At 26.5% G+C, this 14,998-nt stretch overlaps 2 protein-coding genes across 6 annotated transcripts in view; one reads left to right on the top strand and one right to left on the bottom strand.

The window, feature by feature from the left end:
- The window catches only part of LOC124431517 (microphthalmia-associated transcription factor), a 150,703-nt gene extending 144,957 nt beyond the window's left edge, over positions 1 to 5,746 (bottom strand). Inside the window, exons 1-2 of one of the 3 annotated variants that reach the window (XM_046979539.1) lie at positions 4,949 to 5,746; positions 2,818 to 2,997 (exon numbers count right to left, since the gene is read on the bottom strand). In XM_046979539.1, coding sequence (XP_046835495.1) covers positions 2,818 to 2,996 — 179 coding nt within the window. In that variant the 5' untranslated portion in view covers position 2,997; positions 4,949 to 5,746. Of the gene's footprint in view, positions 1 to 2,817; positions 4,843 to 4,948 lie in introns of those variants that run through there. The other 2 variants (XM_046979540.1, XM_046979538.1) reach the window with 2 other exon arrangements.
- On the top strand, positions 3,006 to 14,767 carry LOC124431520 (procathepsin L-like). Of its 3 annotated transcripts, none has more exons than XM_046979548.1 (5): positions 3,006 to 3,134; positions 8,073 to 8,249; positions 10,353 to 10,712; positions 12,279 to 12,439; positions 14,498 to 14,767. In XM_046979548.1, exons 1-5 carry the CDS (start codon positions 3,054 to 3,056, stop codon positions 14,691 to 14,693), a joined length of 975 nt encoding a protein of 324 aa, XP_046835504.1. In that variant the 5' UTR covers positions 3,006 to 3,053; the 3' UTR covers positions 14,694 to 14,767. The 3 variants fall into 3 exon arrangements, with proteins under 3 accessions (XP_046835504.1, XP_046835502.1, XP_046835503.1); XM_046979546.1 differs by lacking the exon at positions 3,006 to 3,134 and adding an exon at positions 6,918 to 7,435; XM_046979547.1 differs by lacking the exon at positions 3,006 to 3,134 and adding an exon at positions 6,918 to 7,435 and having other exon boundaries at positions 7,972 to 8,249.
- Positions 14,768 to 14,998: the final 231 nt, after the last annotated feature.

Here is a 14,998-nt window from a genome sequence, read left to right as displayed (position 1 = left end):
TAAACATAAAATTGTTAAATTTTAATCGGACACACGCTATATATAATAAGAAACTAATTAATTAAGCTTTGAACAAAAATGTTAACTTCATTAATAGTTCATATTTAATTTGTTGAAAAAAATATCAACAAACTTTTCTTGATATTTAAAATCAAATCGAAAAATTTCAAAATACATACAAACGTATGTTACGAGAATGTAATATACAGAGAGGATCAAAAAGTTTCGTAGATTCGAGATTAAAAGTCGATTTTTCAAATGATTTTTCTTTCTTTTTAAAGAAATTTAAAATTATTGAAAAAAACAAAGAAAGTAATTGATTATCAATTAAATAAAATATAAATTAATTTTAGTTTATTTAATAAAAAAAAAAAAAAAAAAAATCAAATAAATCTTAAATAAAATCATCAAAAAATTTTCGCTCCCTATTCTTCGTATATATATATATATATATATATATATATATATATATATATATATATATATTTATATTATATATATACGCATATATACAATATATGTATAGGAAACAACGAAATTTTAGTCGTATTAAAACTTGGCAAAGTTCCACAAGAGAAAACTATTAGCACTGTAGTTATATATATATACATACATACATAAATATATACATACATTAACACATACATACGTATATATAAGCATGATATATATATATATATATATATATATAAATATGCACATACACACACATAACTATTATTGATCGTTTAATACGATTTTAGACGATATAACAAAGTTATTATTATTTCTCTTTTCATTTTTTCTATTCTGTTTTTCTGTTTTCGTTTTTTTTTTTTTTCTTTTTCTTCTTTAGATGTCGAAACTAATCAACTCGAAGCTCGGTTAACATTTTAACGTTTTAACTCTGGAAACATGATCGTTTAGTAGAATTTTGTTACGTAATGGTGAAACGTATAAATAGAAAAATCGAATCAATGAACACAATGCTTTCATTCATTTATGATCGATCATCTATAATTTATTATTATTAAATCTTTTTTTTTTTGTTACTTTTTTTTTCTTTCTTTTGTAATTTTATACCATCTACCCCTTTAAACATGGCTTTGTGCGTCTAATGTTCTTGATGATTTCGTACGTAATTAAAGTTGATTATATCGTTCCCGATCTTATGCGTATATTTATTATTGTATTAGTTAGATTACGATTACGTCGATGATTCCACTTTACTGCGAGTCCGACTCCCTCTCTTAGTCAAGACTCGTTTCTATTAACAATTCCATCCTCGTTTTGTTCTGTCATTTGAGTTAATCGTTTGTTTTAAATATGCATACTTTTATATATTCACGAACCATTTGTCTCTTTCGTACCTCGTCGAGCATTCCTAACCAACGTTTTTCCATTTTCATTTCGTTTCAAAGAATTTTAATTTGACATCTAACGTTATAGAATAGAATAGTAAACGTTAAAGACATATCCTACGCGTCTCGTAAAAAGAAATTCTTTATTTCTTGAAGATATAAATAAATCATATGTTTGGCCAAAAATTCTCAAATGATATAAAAAAAATCAATCACCGCTCCATTTCGAAGACTCTTTGCGCATGCGTAATAAAAGGTTTGCGATGTGGAGGTGAGGAGGGGTCAGAGGAGGGGAGGGGGGTTGAAGGAAGATAAAAAAAAGTCAGTCCAACGAAAACGATTAATAGAATGTTCAATGTCTTCTCGTAACTTTTTGGCCCAACCAATACGTAAGAGGGTAAAAATTTTCAAAACCATTAAATTTTTCATATAGAGAGAAAATTAATAAAAACAAAAAAATTAATAATAATAATAATAATAAATAATAAGTTCGAACTAAAAAAAGGAAAAATAAAATAGAAATAAATTAAAAAATTAATAATTAAAAAAAAGGAAAAAATTTTAAAAATATTAAAAAAAGGAAAAATAAAAAAGAAATAAAAAGAAAAACGAAACGAATTCGTCTGAACTTTAATTATCTCGAAAAGATCGTGAGTGCGGAAAGGAAAAAAAAAATTAAAAAAAAAAAAAAAAAAAACAAAAGAACGAATTTCATCTGAAAAAGAGAATAATTGCAGGGAAAGAAAGAAAGAAGTTGAAAATTATTATTTAAAATTCGACGACAGAGGACATATAAAAATGAAAATAAAAATCTGAATCAATTAAAAAACTTCTTTGTAAATTAAAAAAGAAAAACGTGAGCATTTTTAAAAAGGAAAAAAAAAACCAACTAAACAAAATTTCTAACTCCAAAATCATATTAGATAGAGAGAGAGAGAGAGAGAGAAAAGGGAAAAAGAACCAAAAAAACAAACGACTATCTCAGTCGAAACTTTTATCGTCGCACAATAAGATATAATAGCACGTGCCGAGAAGAAAACAAATTTAATCTTAATAGGGAATTAAAACGATGAAGAAAAAAAAAAATAAGAAAAAATGCGATTATTAATTTGACTAAAATAAAAACAAATATGAAAAAGAACACACGAAAGAGGGAGAGAGAAAGAGGGAGAGAGAGAGAGTGAGAGAGAGAGAAAGAGAGAGAGAGAGAAAGTGAGAAAGAAAGGAAAAGATAAAGAAGGCATAGGATAAAAAAGAAAAAAAAAAACAAGAAAAAGAGTGAGGAAGGAAAGGAAGGAAAAAATGAAAGAAAGAAAAGTAAACGGAATGAAACAAAAGAAAACATAAGAAAATAAAAGGAGATGGATGAACGGAGGGAGGTTAATATCGCACGCGCATGCGCAAAAGTCGAATGTAACAAAGTTGTCCGCGCGTCGTTCGAAACAATTTTAAAAGTTGTACTAAGTCAGTCACGTACCTGCCGGTGTCCGGAGCGCGGCTCTTCAACTCGTAATACATAAAATCTTTCGTAGTGGTCGAGAGTAGGGATAATGCCTGTTCGAAATCGTCCTCACCAAATCCGTGTTGATCATTCGTTGTGTCGATATCGGTAAGGGCAGCGAGATCGAATCCCATGTCGATTCCAGATTCGTCCATTCTAACAGAGGGAGAGATCGAAGAAGGAAAGAAGAAGAAAAGAAGAAAGAAAAACGGATGGTACAGGGTGGGGAGAAGAAAATGGGGTCAGAGAGGAGGATGACGTTGGTGCACGATGGGGATGGAGGAGGGGGCAGGGTAAGATTCTCGGTTTTTCTTCTTCTTCTTTGTTTCTTTCTTTCTTTTTGTTTCTCTTTTTTTTACCTTTTTGTTTCTCCTTCCCCTCCCCCCCCCACTTTACAAAGCTCGTTTTCTCGTAGATACACTTTCTTCGTAAACAAGGTTATAACTCGATGTATCTCTTTCTCTCTTTCTCTTTCCCTCTCTCTCTCTCTCTTTTACACGCGGACGTTTCCTCCTTTCGAAAATGATCATTCCATCTCTCTCTTCTTCATCTTCTTACTTTTTTTTCTGTCTCTCTCTCTCTCTCTCTCTCTCTCTCTCTCTCTCTCTCTGCCTCCCTCTCCCTCTTCAATTTTGTATATTATCCTCCTCTGTCGCACATCACAACATGGCGCCGATTTTGTCTTTTGTTTTCTTTTCTTTTCCTCTTCTTTTCTTTTCCTCTTCTTTTCTTTTCTTTTTTTTTTTCCTTTTCTTTTCTTTTAACCGAACAACAAAGCGTAACTTAACCTCGAAAAATTCTTTCGAGAAGAGAGAAAAAACAAAAAAAAAACGAAAAAACGGAGACGCGTATTAGAACGAAACAAGGAGAGAAACTGGAGGGGAGGAAAAAAATATAAAAAGACAAAAAAAAAGAATCAAAGGAACACAGAGAGGGAACCAGAGAAACCAAAAAAGGGAGGGGGGAATGCGCGCTCGCGCACGCGCGACGAGAGAACGGAAGGAAAAAAAGGAAAAAGAAAAAACAAAAAGAAAAAAGAATAGGGGGAAAAAATAAATTAATAAAAAAACAAAAGAAAAGAAAAGTTAAAGATTATTGGCCGCAGCTGCCGGCGGACGACTCCCAGTCCCGCGGGATGTCGCGAATCGCGATCACTGAGCGCGCGCGTGTGCGCGCTGCTAGCGCGCACTGTGCGAACCGACCGCTCTCGCTCGTCCGCTCGCGCGCGCGCGCCTCGTCGAACTATACGCTGTGACGAGAGGCAAGCGAGTGAGAGAGATAGAATGAAAGAGAGAAAGAGAAAGAAAGAAAGAGAGAGAGAGAGAGAGAGAGAGTGAGAAAGAGAGAAAAGGAGGAGAGTAATAAGGGTGGGGGTAACGATACCATTGGCGGGCAGAAGATAGACCGCGAATACATGTGTACGAGAGAGAGAGAGAGAGAGAGAAATATCTTCGCGTTTTATTATACTCGAGACATAGTTACTGCTAAGAATTGAAGATGCAATGAGTATACAATGAGAATAAATTTAACTGGGAATCGTTTAAAAATTATTAAATTAATAAGAAGATTATTTTTGTAATATATAATTTGAATGAGAGAGAAAGAGAGAAAAAGAGAGAGAGAGAGAGAGAGAGAGAGAGAGAGAAAATGGGGAAATAGTCTTCTAACTTTCTTATGAGTATTATTATATAAATAATAATAATGCGACGAGTCTATATTTATCGTTTTTCAAATTACTGAATTAATAACAATACAAAAAAAGAAATTGTACAATAATAATTCAAGAATAGTATTTTAATATACTCAACGAGTACGTCAAAGAACGAAGATGCAACGTATAGTATTCAAATATAGATAAGATAAAGTATCATTTGAAATGTTATAAAATTAACGATAATCATACTCGAAGTAATAAACTTGAATTGAAACGAGAGAAAGAGAGAGAAAGAGAGGGAGAGAGAGTGAGAGAGAAAAAAAGAAAAGAAGAACAGAAGAAAAAGATAAAAAAGATAAAAAAGATAAAAATAATATATATATATATATATATATATATATATATATATATATATTAAAGATCTCGTTAAACTTCAAGAATTTTTGCACGAACGAGCATCGACGAGGATCCGTTCGATCCTATCGGGAAGCGCGTCGAATCAACGATGATCGAGAGCCCCATCACCTCGGATTTTATCCTCGATCACACGTAGCGAACTCTACCGACTTATGCCGACGTAATATAGAAACGTGCCGGTTAAACCATCTCGAAATAGAGAGAAAGAAAATATTAAACGCGCGTATGCGTGCGTTTATTAAGGAACTATGATCAGCGGCCGAAACACGCCATCTCGAATGATTACTACGCGTATCGCGGAGGAATAATGCGCATGCGCAAACGCAAGTGCTTTGGTCTCCGATCGCCGTCATTAGTACCATCTCCCGGCGCTTGTGTGTACTACGCTCGTTCATCTCTCTCTCTCTCTCTCTCTCTCTCTCTCTCTCTCTCTCTTTCTCTCTCTCTCTCTCTCTTTCTCTCTCTCTCTCTCTCTCTCTCTCTCTTTCTCTCTTTCTCTCTATCGCTCGTTGTAGAATATCTTGACGTTTTTCTTATTAGACATTACCGGGAAATTTAAAAATAATGAATTTATTGTTGACACTGATGTACGACTATTGTTTAAAATTAATTAAACAAAGTAATTAAAAATTATTATTTGTTCTTTCTTTATTTAAAACGATCGATGCGTACATAAATGTAATTATGATATACATTCGATAACAACAAGATTGAGCCGTTCCTGTGAGATTTTCGTTCAAATAAATTATTTGTATTATTGTACAATTTTATATTATGTATGAATGAGTGAGTGAGAGAGAGGAAAAGAAAAAGAAAGAGAGAGAGAGAGAATTTAATTATAAGTATATTCAACATTCAATAATAAGATTGAAGATTTGATAAAATATTATTGTTTAAATATATTATTAATATTATATCTTCTTCCACGATTACGTAATATATTGTTTATATTTTATCAGTGAATAAAAACAACTGTTGAACATAAAAATTGTTACAAATTTACTAATAAATTTCTTTTAAATTTTCATAATCTCTCCGACCGTTCGATTTTCATTAGCTATAAAAGATAAAAGAAACAGCAAGAAAGAAAAGTTAGCAGAAAAAAAAAAAGAAAAAGAAACAATTTCCAGATAATATTGTATTTCGGCTGAAACGCATTTTTTTTTTTTTTTTGATATATAAAAAAAAATGTCCAAAACGTGCAATTAAAAATATTGAAATTTTGTGCCGAGAAAATTCGTACGAATATATGTATCTCGAACAACGACGAATCCTTATCGTAAAACTACCTGACAGATAATGATAATGAATGCAAGAAATATGAAAAACAATTTTATTTACCCTACGACGTTTCTTACGAGATTAATGGATATTAAAAAAAAAAAAAAAAAAAAAAAAAAAAAAAAAGAAAAGAAAAGAAAAGAAAAAAAATAAAATAAAAGGAAAGGAAAAAGAAAGTTAAAAAGTTAAAAAATAAAAGGAAAAAAAAACGATGGGAAAAAAGGAGAAATAGAAATTTATGAAACGCGATCGATGAAACATGAAAATTTTTGTATCGTTTTAACGACGACGTATTTACGAAAAGAAACAATTCCTCGCCTCTGTAATTTCACATACATTCGTGCATGTGTACGTCTTGTTGATAATACGCAAGTACAATATTGAAACTAACAAAAAGAAACGCGCATCATTTCTCGGAAAAATAAAAATGAAAAAAAAAAAAAAGAAGGAAAGAAAAAAAAATAATACGATGCACTTTTGGATGCTAAAAGTAGCAATGCAATGTTTTTCTTTCAATTTGTTTTCCTTTATCTCCCATCTTCATAATCTTGCAAACGTCTCTTACAAACTATAACACTATAGCAACACAACATTTATGTATATATACATATATGTGTATGTGTGTGTATTTAGAGAAGCAATTTGTAGAAGAAAATGTAAGATTAATAATAATAAAAAAAAAAAAAAAAAAAAAAATAAAAAAAGAAATAAAAAAGAATAAAAAAAAAAAACAAGAAATAAAGTATAAAATTAATATGAATAAATAAATACTGACACGTATAAACTAATAAATTCATGATATACTATAATATATTCATAATATATAATAATACATTCATGACATACTAAAAACTTTCTCATGTTTACTAACACTTTTATATAGGTATATGTATGTATATATATATATATATGTATATGTATATGTAATAAATTTACGATAAATTTATTACGGATTATATTCGATGGCGTAATTTTACAAATTTTGCTGACACGCATCAAGATTCTCGACTCTTGAAATCGTAAAAACATATTGAAAAAAAAATGAGATCAAAGTTGGTTTTAAGAATTCAGTTCGTCTTTTACAACGCTCCAACGATGATGAATCGTTTTCGATCGATCTTTTGTTTCACATTTTTCATATTAATTTTATTAAGAGTGAAAGGATACCAGATGTTTAATAAAAACAAACATTTACCACCGAAGATATCCAGTAAACTCGACGATTATTGGCGGGCTTACAAGGTAACGTTCTTAATGCAATAATATAATCTACAAAAAGAAAAAAAAAAAAGAAAAAAGAAAAGTGAAGAAATAAAAAAAAATATTAATTTTTTTTTTTTTATCGAACAAATATATCACATAAACGTTTTAATTAATAAAATAAAACAAAAATGAGAGATTCTTATAATGCAAAAATTGTGAATTGATATTGGTATGACGTTAGAGATTCAAGAAATAAAAAAAAAAAAAAAAGCTAGATAAATAAATATATAAAATGGGAAAAGAATCCTAACGCAAGACTCGAAATATTCATAAAATACTATCGATTATCCATATACGAAGTAAATTTGTGTTAATAGAAAAATATCAATAAAAAAATAATATCATTGATAAATCGAATGATATGATATTTCGATATTTTAATAAAAAAGATAACGAAAGAAAAAAGAAGCAAAATTCCAATGTAAAACTTGTTAATTATATATTAGCATTAATATTATGTCGGTATATTATCGCGCAAAAAAAAAAACAACGTATTAACTCGATAACAAACTTAGACATAAGGAATTTATTTATAAAAAAAAAAAAAAAAGAAAAAAAGAAAGAAAAAAAAGAAGAAAAATTAATGGAGCATCATTCGTCCCCGACAAAACTACAGGCACAATTCAACAAGACTTACAGCGGAAATCTCGACAATACGAGACGCATCAAGTGGGAGCAAAATCTCGTGAAAATTTACGAACACAATTTAATGGCCGCAGCGGGACACCATGGTTACACGTTACGAGACAACCATATAGCAGATCTAAGCACTAAACAATACGTTCGAAAAATGGTTGGTATGAATTTCTAATAGTAATCTTCACATAAATGAAATATCATACATAAATGAAAGTCTTAGATTATTCTTAAAAAAAAAAAAAAAATTATATGTGGAATTGGTATACATAAATTATGAATTTTATATATTAATAATTTATATATTAATATAGTAATTATAATTACATATATGTATGAATAAATATATATTATATTATATATATATATATATATATATATATATATATATATATATATTTACATATTAATACAAAAATTAGATTATTAATATTATTATTATTAAAATAATTACGATATTATATATACATATATACATATATTATCGTATGTCTGTATATATGTATTTATATATAATACTGAAGAGACATATTGGATGTTTCGTCGTTCATAATATTATAAAACTTCTTATGATCGTGTACGGTTTGTTATCATGTACAACGGGCTCTATAAATTATTCATAGAGTAAAGAACTAAACCGAGATAGCTTATTTAGAAAGCATCCATAAATTTGGTGCTTCGTGTTATTACACCTTTCTCACATTCGTTGTAATGGAAACGTAGAGTTGAGAGCAAACGTAAGACGATCTATCTATCGAACGAACTATATACATATATACATATATACATACATACACACATACATACATATATACATACATGCATATTTATTTACTCCTCTTAAAGATGCCATACTCCTCTTAAAGATGCCATATATAGATTGTAGATCTTCGATTACAAGATAGCTTGTTTAAGATTCGCTTAAATCTTATATTCGGTTTTATACATATATATATTTATGTATACCAACACCTATAATAATTTATATAAATAAATGTTGTAACAAGTGTATAGTTAAAATTATTGAATATATTCAAATTAATATGTATTGATTTTCTTATATTATTTACAGAAGCAATTAATTCATCTTTCAATATCTTTTTCTCTTTTCAAATTTCTTTTTTCTTCGTTATTTTTGTTTTAAATTTAAATAATTTCTATAATTATTGAAAAAAAAAATTAAAAATCATTATACGATCATACGTATATTCTTCGATTGAAAATCGATCTTTTTTTTTTTATAATCTGAATTAATTACTATTAAAATAATTATAATCAAATTTTTGCCGTAACAATCATTATTATGATTATTATTATATATTTATTATTTGTATTTACTAAACCAATTAAATCAGATAGTAATCGAATTTTTTAATGACCAAATTAATATAATAATTTAATAATTAATACAACATTTATTTATGTAATATATATATATATATATATATATGTTTATATTTTCTTGTATTAAAAAAAATTATTGATCTTATAAAACTAACTATAATTTCTATAGAGCATTGAATCATTAATTTTTTATTATGTACTATAGATCTATAATCTATTTCTTTGTAACATCTACAAATCAATCTATCCTATAGATCCACGATCAATATATCTATAATTTCTATCTATAATCTTTATAAATTATTTCCACAGATCTATGATCTATTAATCTACAATATTTATAGAGTCATCTTTTTATAATCACTATAAATCTATTCTATATACATCGATAATCAATCTAGATCTATCCTATAGATTCATGATCTATCTGTCTACAATCTCTATAGATCTATCATCTATCCTATAATCATAACAAATCTATGATCTATCTATAAATAATCCTACTATCATTTATTTATCATATCTATGATATCATCATCATCTATATTCCCTATAGATCTATCATTTAGTCTACAATCATTATAAATATATGATCTATCTATCTTCTATATATTCTCTCTCTCTCTCTATATATATGTATATGTATATATATATATATATATATATATATATATATATATATATATATATTCAGCATCTATCCAATAATTATGATTCATAGATCGATCAATGATCTATTCATTAATAATTCTTATAAACCAATCAATCATTTATCCATTTGATAAGTCACAATAATAAAAATTAAAACTTAACGATATATTAAAATAGAAATGTTTAAATTTAAATCTTGTTTGTTTTTTTTTTTTTGTTTCTTTTTTCTTTCTTCCTTCTTCTTCTATGCAAAATACGATCTAAGATAAAACTAATGCCAAGTAGAAGGCGTCGTTTGCCCGACGACGAGATGGTCTCTTTGGCATTGCAAGATCCTAAACTCGTACCGTCTCATTTGGATTGGCGTGAACTAGGCTTTGTGACGAAGCCAGTGAATCAAATGAAATGTGGAAGCTGTTATGCATATTCAATAGCTGGCACGATAGAGGCCCAGTTATTTAAACAGACTGGCAAGCTAATACCATTGAGTGAACAGCAATTGGTTGATTGCAGTACGATAACTGGGAATATTGGTTGCAATGGTGGTTCCCTCAGGAATACCCTGAGATATCTTGAGAAATCAAAAGGACTCATGCCACAAAACATGTACCCTTACAAAGGGAAAGTATGTAATATTATTCCAATCGATATTATCATTATCAATTTGTATAATTGATTTGTCTTTTTTTCCTTCTGTCATTACTTTTATTTATTTATTTTTCTGCTTTTTTCTTTTTGTTCTTTTTTTTTTTTTTGTTTCTTTTTCCTTACATTTCTTTTCTTCTGTTCCATTGTTTTTTTCTTTAATTCTTCTTCTTTTTTTTTTTTACATTTAAAAAAGAAAAAACAATTCAGAAAAATTATTATGGAATTATTATTATTATTATTATTATTATTATTATTATTATTATATTTTTTCTTTTTATAAGAATTCATAATTTCATTTATTTTATATATATATATATATATATATATATATATAATATATATAATAATATATATAATATATATAATAATGTATATGTTATAATGCATATATGTTTATATGTATAATAATAATATGTTCATATAAATAGATATGCATGATAATAATATGCTCATATATAAATAGATATTTATAATAATAATGAAAATTAATATACATATAAATAATGTTAGCGAAGCTTGACATTTTTTTTCTTTTTATTTATTTATTTTTTTTTCCTCCGCATAAAATTTATCTTGAAAGCGGATTTGAAAGTTTATCAGAATTGTTGAATGAAATGTATGTTATGATTAATCCTTTCGCTCGTATATATGCATAGATTACAGTGATCTCTCAAGCGTGTGCATGATGCAACTGTAGATTTTTATTTTAAATTATTCTCTCTCTCTCTCTCTCTCTCTCTTTCTTCGTTGCAATGAAACTGGTTGTATATTTTCGTTCGAATTTCTTGAAATTTTATGCAATGACCAGTTTATTTTTGCAATAATATATGTTTCCTCTGCTTTTTCTTTCTTTTTCTTTTTCTTTTTTTTTTTTCTTTTTCTTCATTATCGGTCACGCATGAATACGAAATGTCCAATTCAATAACATATATGTGCATGTACAAGCAAAAATAATATTTATATTTCCGTTGACAATTATCTCATTTAATTGAATTTATTTAAAAATGTTCTGTTATGCTCGTGTTGAGTTCTGATGTTTCGATGATGTAATCGAAAACTTGTTTGACATATGACGGAATTTAATTTAATATCTTTGAAATGTTATTAAATTTATTAAAATAGTATTTCAAAACTTTTCTTATTTTCTTCTTCTTCTTCTTCTTCTTCTTCTTCTTCTTCTTCTTCTTCTTCCTTTTTTTTTTATTCTTTTTTATTTTTGTATACGTCATATAAAAATAAAAACATGAACAATTTCGATAAATTTATATTTTCTAAAAAAAAAAAAAAGAAAAAAAAAGGAAAAAAAAGGAAAAAACAGGAAAAAAAAAGGAAAAAAAACGTTCGTGGAAGCAATATCAATAAATTTCAATGTGTATTAAATTGGAGAAAAAAAAAGGACAAAAATATATTTAACAATTAAGTAATAAAATTTATTTGTTGTTGCTGTTGTTAGTGTGTTGTTGTTGTTATAATGTTAAGAATTTTTCAAACGAAAAGATATTAATTAATGTTACTAATGAAAATCTCTTTTTATGATTATTAGCAAGGTCAATGTAATTTCATAAAGGATCACAGTGTCGTTAATATAACTTCATGGGCAGTTTTACCAGCACGTGATGAAAAAGCATTGGAAGTAGCTATTGCGACAATTGGTCCTGTAGCAGCATCAATAAATGCGAACCCGAAGACCTTCCAGCTCTATCAGTGAGTAAATGTATTTTCAAAATTATTTTTCTTTCGGATGCAAAATCTCCGAGTAGACTAAATATTTTCTTTATTTATATGTGTATATATATATATATATATAATAAAAATAATTTCGACCATTCGATAACTGCACGTATTATTATTAATTAATTATTATTAAAATATAATTATAATAATGAAAGAAAATATTATTGATAATAAAGAAAGTATTCAATTTTAATTACAATACTATTATAATTATTGATAATAATATTAATTATTATTATATACATACGATATATTTACATACGATATGTCACAATTTTTATACGTATTGATTTATTATATAAAATAATAATAATATTGTGTGTGTTTGTGTGTGTGTATATGTGTTGATATTATATTTAGATATAATAAACCATATAAAACAAACAAAATTATTTTGTTCCAAAATTATTATTTTGATTATATATAATTTATTATATTATATATATATATATATATATATATATATATATATGTATATATATATATATAAATATAAAATAAAAGTCATATAAAAAAGAAAGAAAATTTCCATTATTCGGATAAGTCTAAAGATAATTCGTAATGAATGCAATATGATATTTACAGACATGAATGACATATCGCCTAATTTTTTTGACAAATATTCTTTAATATTTTTCATATGATATGTATTTTTTTACGTCATGTATAAATATAATAAATCATAAACAAAGAAATTTCCATTATTTGAATAATAAAAAAATAAGGTCTACCATTATATTTGGATTATATAGGTATATCATAGTTTACATATAATATATTATATAATTATTTGTTCATATCGAACGATATATTTTTATATATATTTATATATATATACATATATATATATATATATGTATATATATATATACACATGTATATACGATGTTTGTATGTATACGTGTATATATTAAATTATATAAAAATAAAAAAACAATATGTCTACTGTAATATTTGCATAGAAATAATATGCGCTTGGAAAAACAAGTTTCTACGTACAAAATATTTATGCATACACGCACACACATATACACAAATATATTAAATTTTTCATTTCATTATACTTAAATCCAGATAAAACTGATAATATTATCAACCTCGATTCATTAACCCTGGTCTAATGATGATGATAATAATAATAATAATAATAATAATAAAAAGAATGAATTTCCCAATTACAACGAACCACCATACAATTTCAACGTTGGTGGTCGATTTCATCATATTTTTAGGACAATTAACTTTAACATATTATAATATGCCGCAATGATTTTTTTTTTCTTTTTTTCTTTGAAAGAGCGTGGCCTTTATCGGGTAAAGACGTATACATTGTATTTAACAATATTTTCATATAAAACACAAATATCATCGAGAGGTTTACTTACGCAATCATTTTTATCCATCTTGTTCTTTTTAAGAAAGTGGTGGCATCCTTGAAAAAAAAAAGAGAAAAAAACAAAAGAAAAAGAAAAACAAAAAATAAAAGAAAAGAAAAGAAAAAAGTACTGTGAATTTTATCGATGAGTTTGCTGAATTTGTAAGCCATCGAACTCATATCATTTTAAAGAATAAAACATGTAATGATAGTTGCATTTTTATTTTCTCGGACGTATGCATGCACAACTATATATATATATATATATATATATATATATATATATATATATATATATATATATATATAAATATGTATATGATAAATAATATATAATATATAATTATTATATCATATAAAGTTATATTAATTTTCTTACATCATATGTTAGATATATATATATATATAATTAAAAATTATAAATACAAGTGTATGTGTGTGTATACATTTCTAGCTTAACAAAATCACGATTCTCATTACAATATAAAAAGAATGAAAATTGAATATCTTTAATAAAAATATCCCATGATAATATATTTCAATTTCATTGAAAAAAATTATTACTATTATTATTATTATTATTATTATTATTATTAATTATGTTAATATATATATAACTTGAATTTTAAATTGAAATAAAAATGAATTTACAGTCAAGGTGTTTACGATGACGTTGCATGTACCTCCGACATAGTAAATCATGCCATACTGATCATTGGATATACACCAACCGAATGGATTTTGAAGAATTGGTGGGGTGAACATTGGGGCGAGGGTGGTTACATGCGATTGGCAAGGCACAAAAATCGTTGCGGTATTGCAAATTATGCGGCTTATGCAAAAATTTAATAACACCTATAATTGTAACAAACATCTTAACTTACTACCTATCTTTAATATCAATTAAAAGATTCCATTTTTTTCTTCTTCTTCTTTTTTTCCATTTTATTTTTTTTTTTTTTTTTTTTTTTTTTTTTTTTTTTTTTTTTTTTTTTTTTTTTTTTTTAATATATATTTAACGATACAACTGAAAAATTTATCATTATCAATATATCACGTGATAAAACGTTTAAATATTTTCAATGATCTAATCGTGCAACATGTGTATTATATTTGTTTAGTAAACAAAGTGAGGAACTTAAGATGAAATAAAC

This window comes from Vespa crabro, chromosome 21 (assembly GCF_910589235.1).
Source record: "Vespa crabro chromosome 21, iyVesCrab1.2, whole genome shotgun sequence".
NCBI classification, from domain to species: domain Eukaryota; kingdom Metazoa; phylum Arthropoda; class Insecta; order Hymenoptera; family Vespidae; genus Vespa; species Vespa crabro.
Note: the sequence above shows the minus strand (reverse complement) of the source record. Positions and strands in the feature narration are given on the sequence as shown.

Bases quoted from the DNA above. Each gene is read 5' to 3' on its own strand.
- LOC124431520 (XM_046979546.1), top strand. From the start codon at position 7,235: ATGAGATCAAAGTTGGTTTTAAGAATTCAGTTCGTCTTTTACAACGCT. The intron at 10,713-12,278 runs GTATGTAATATT...TATGATTATTAG, and splicing joins TGTACCCTTACAAAGGGAAA to CAAGGTCAATGTAATTTCAT. The intron at 12,440-14,497 runs GTGAGTAAATGT...ATGAATTTACAG, and splicing joins AAGACCTTCCAGCTCTATCA to TCAAGGTGTTTACGATGACG.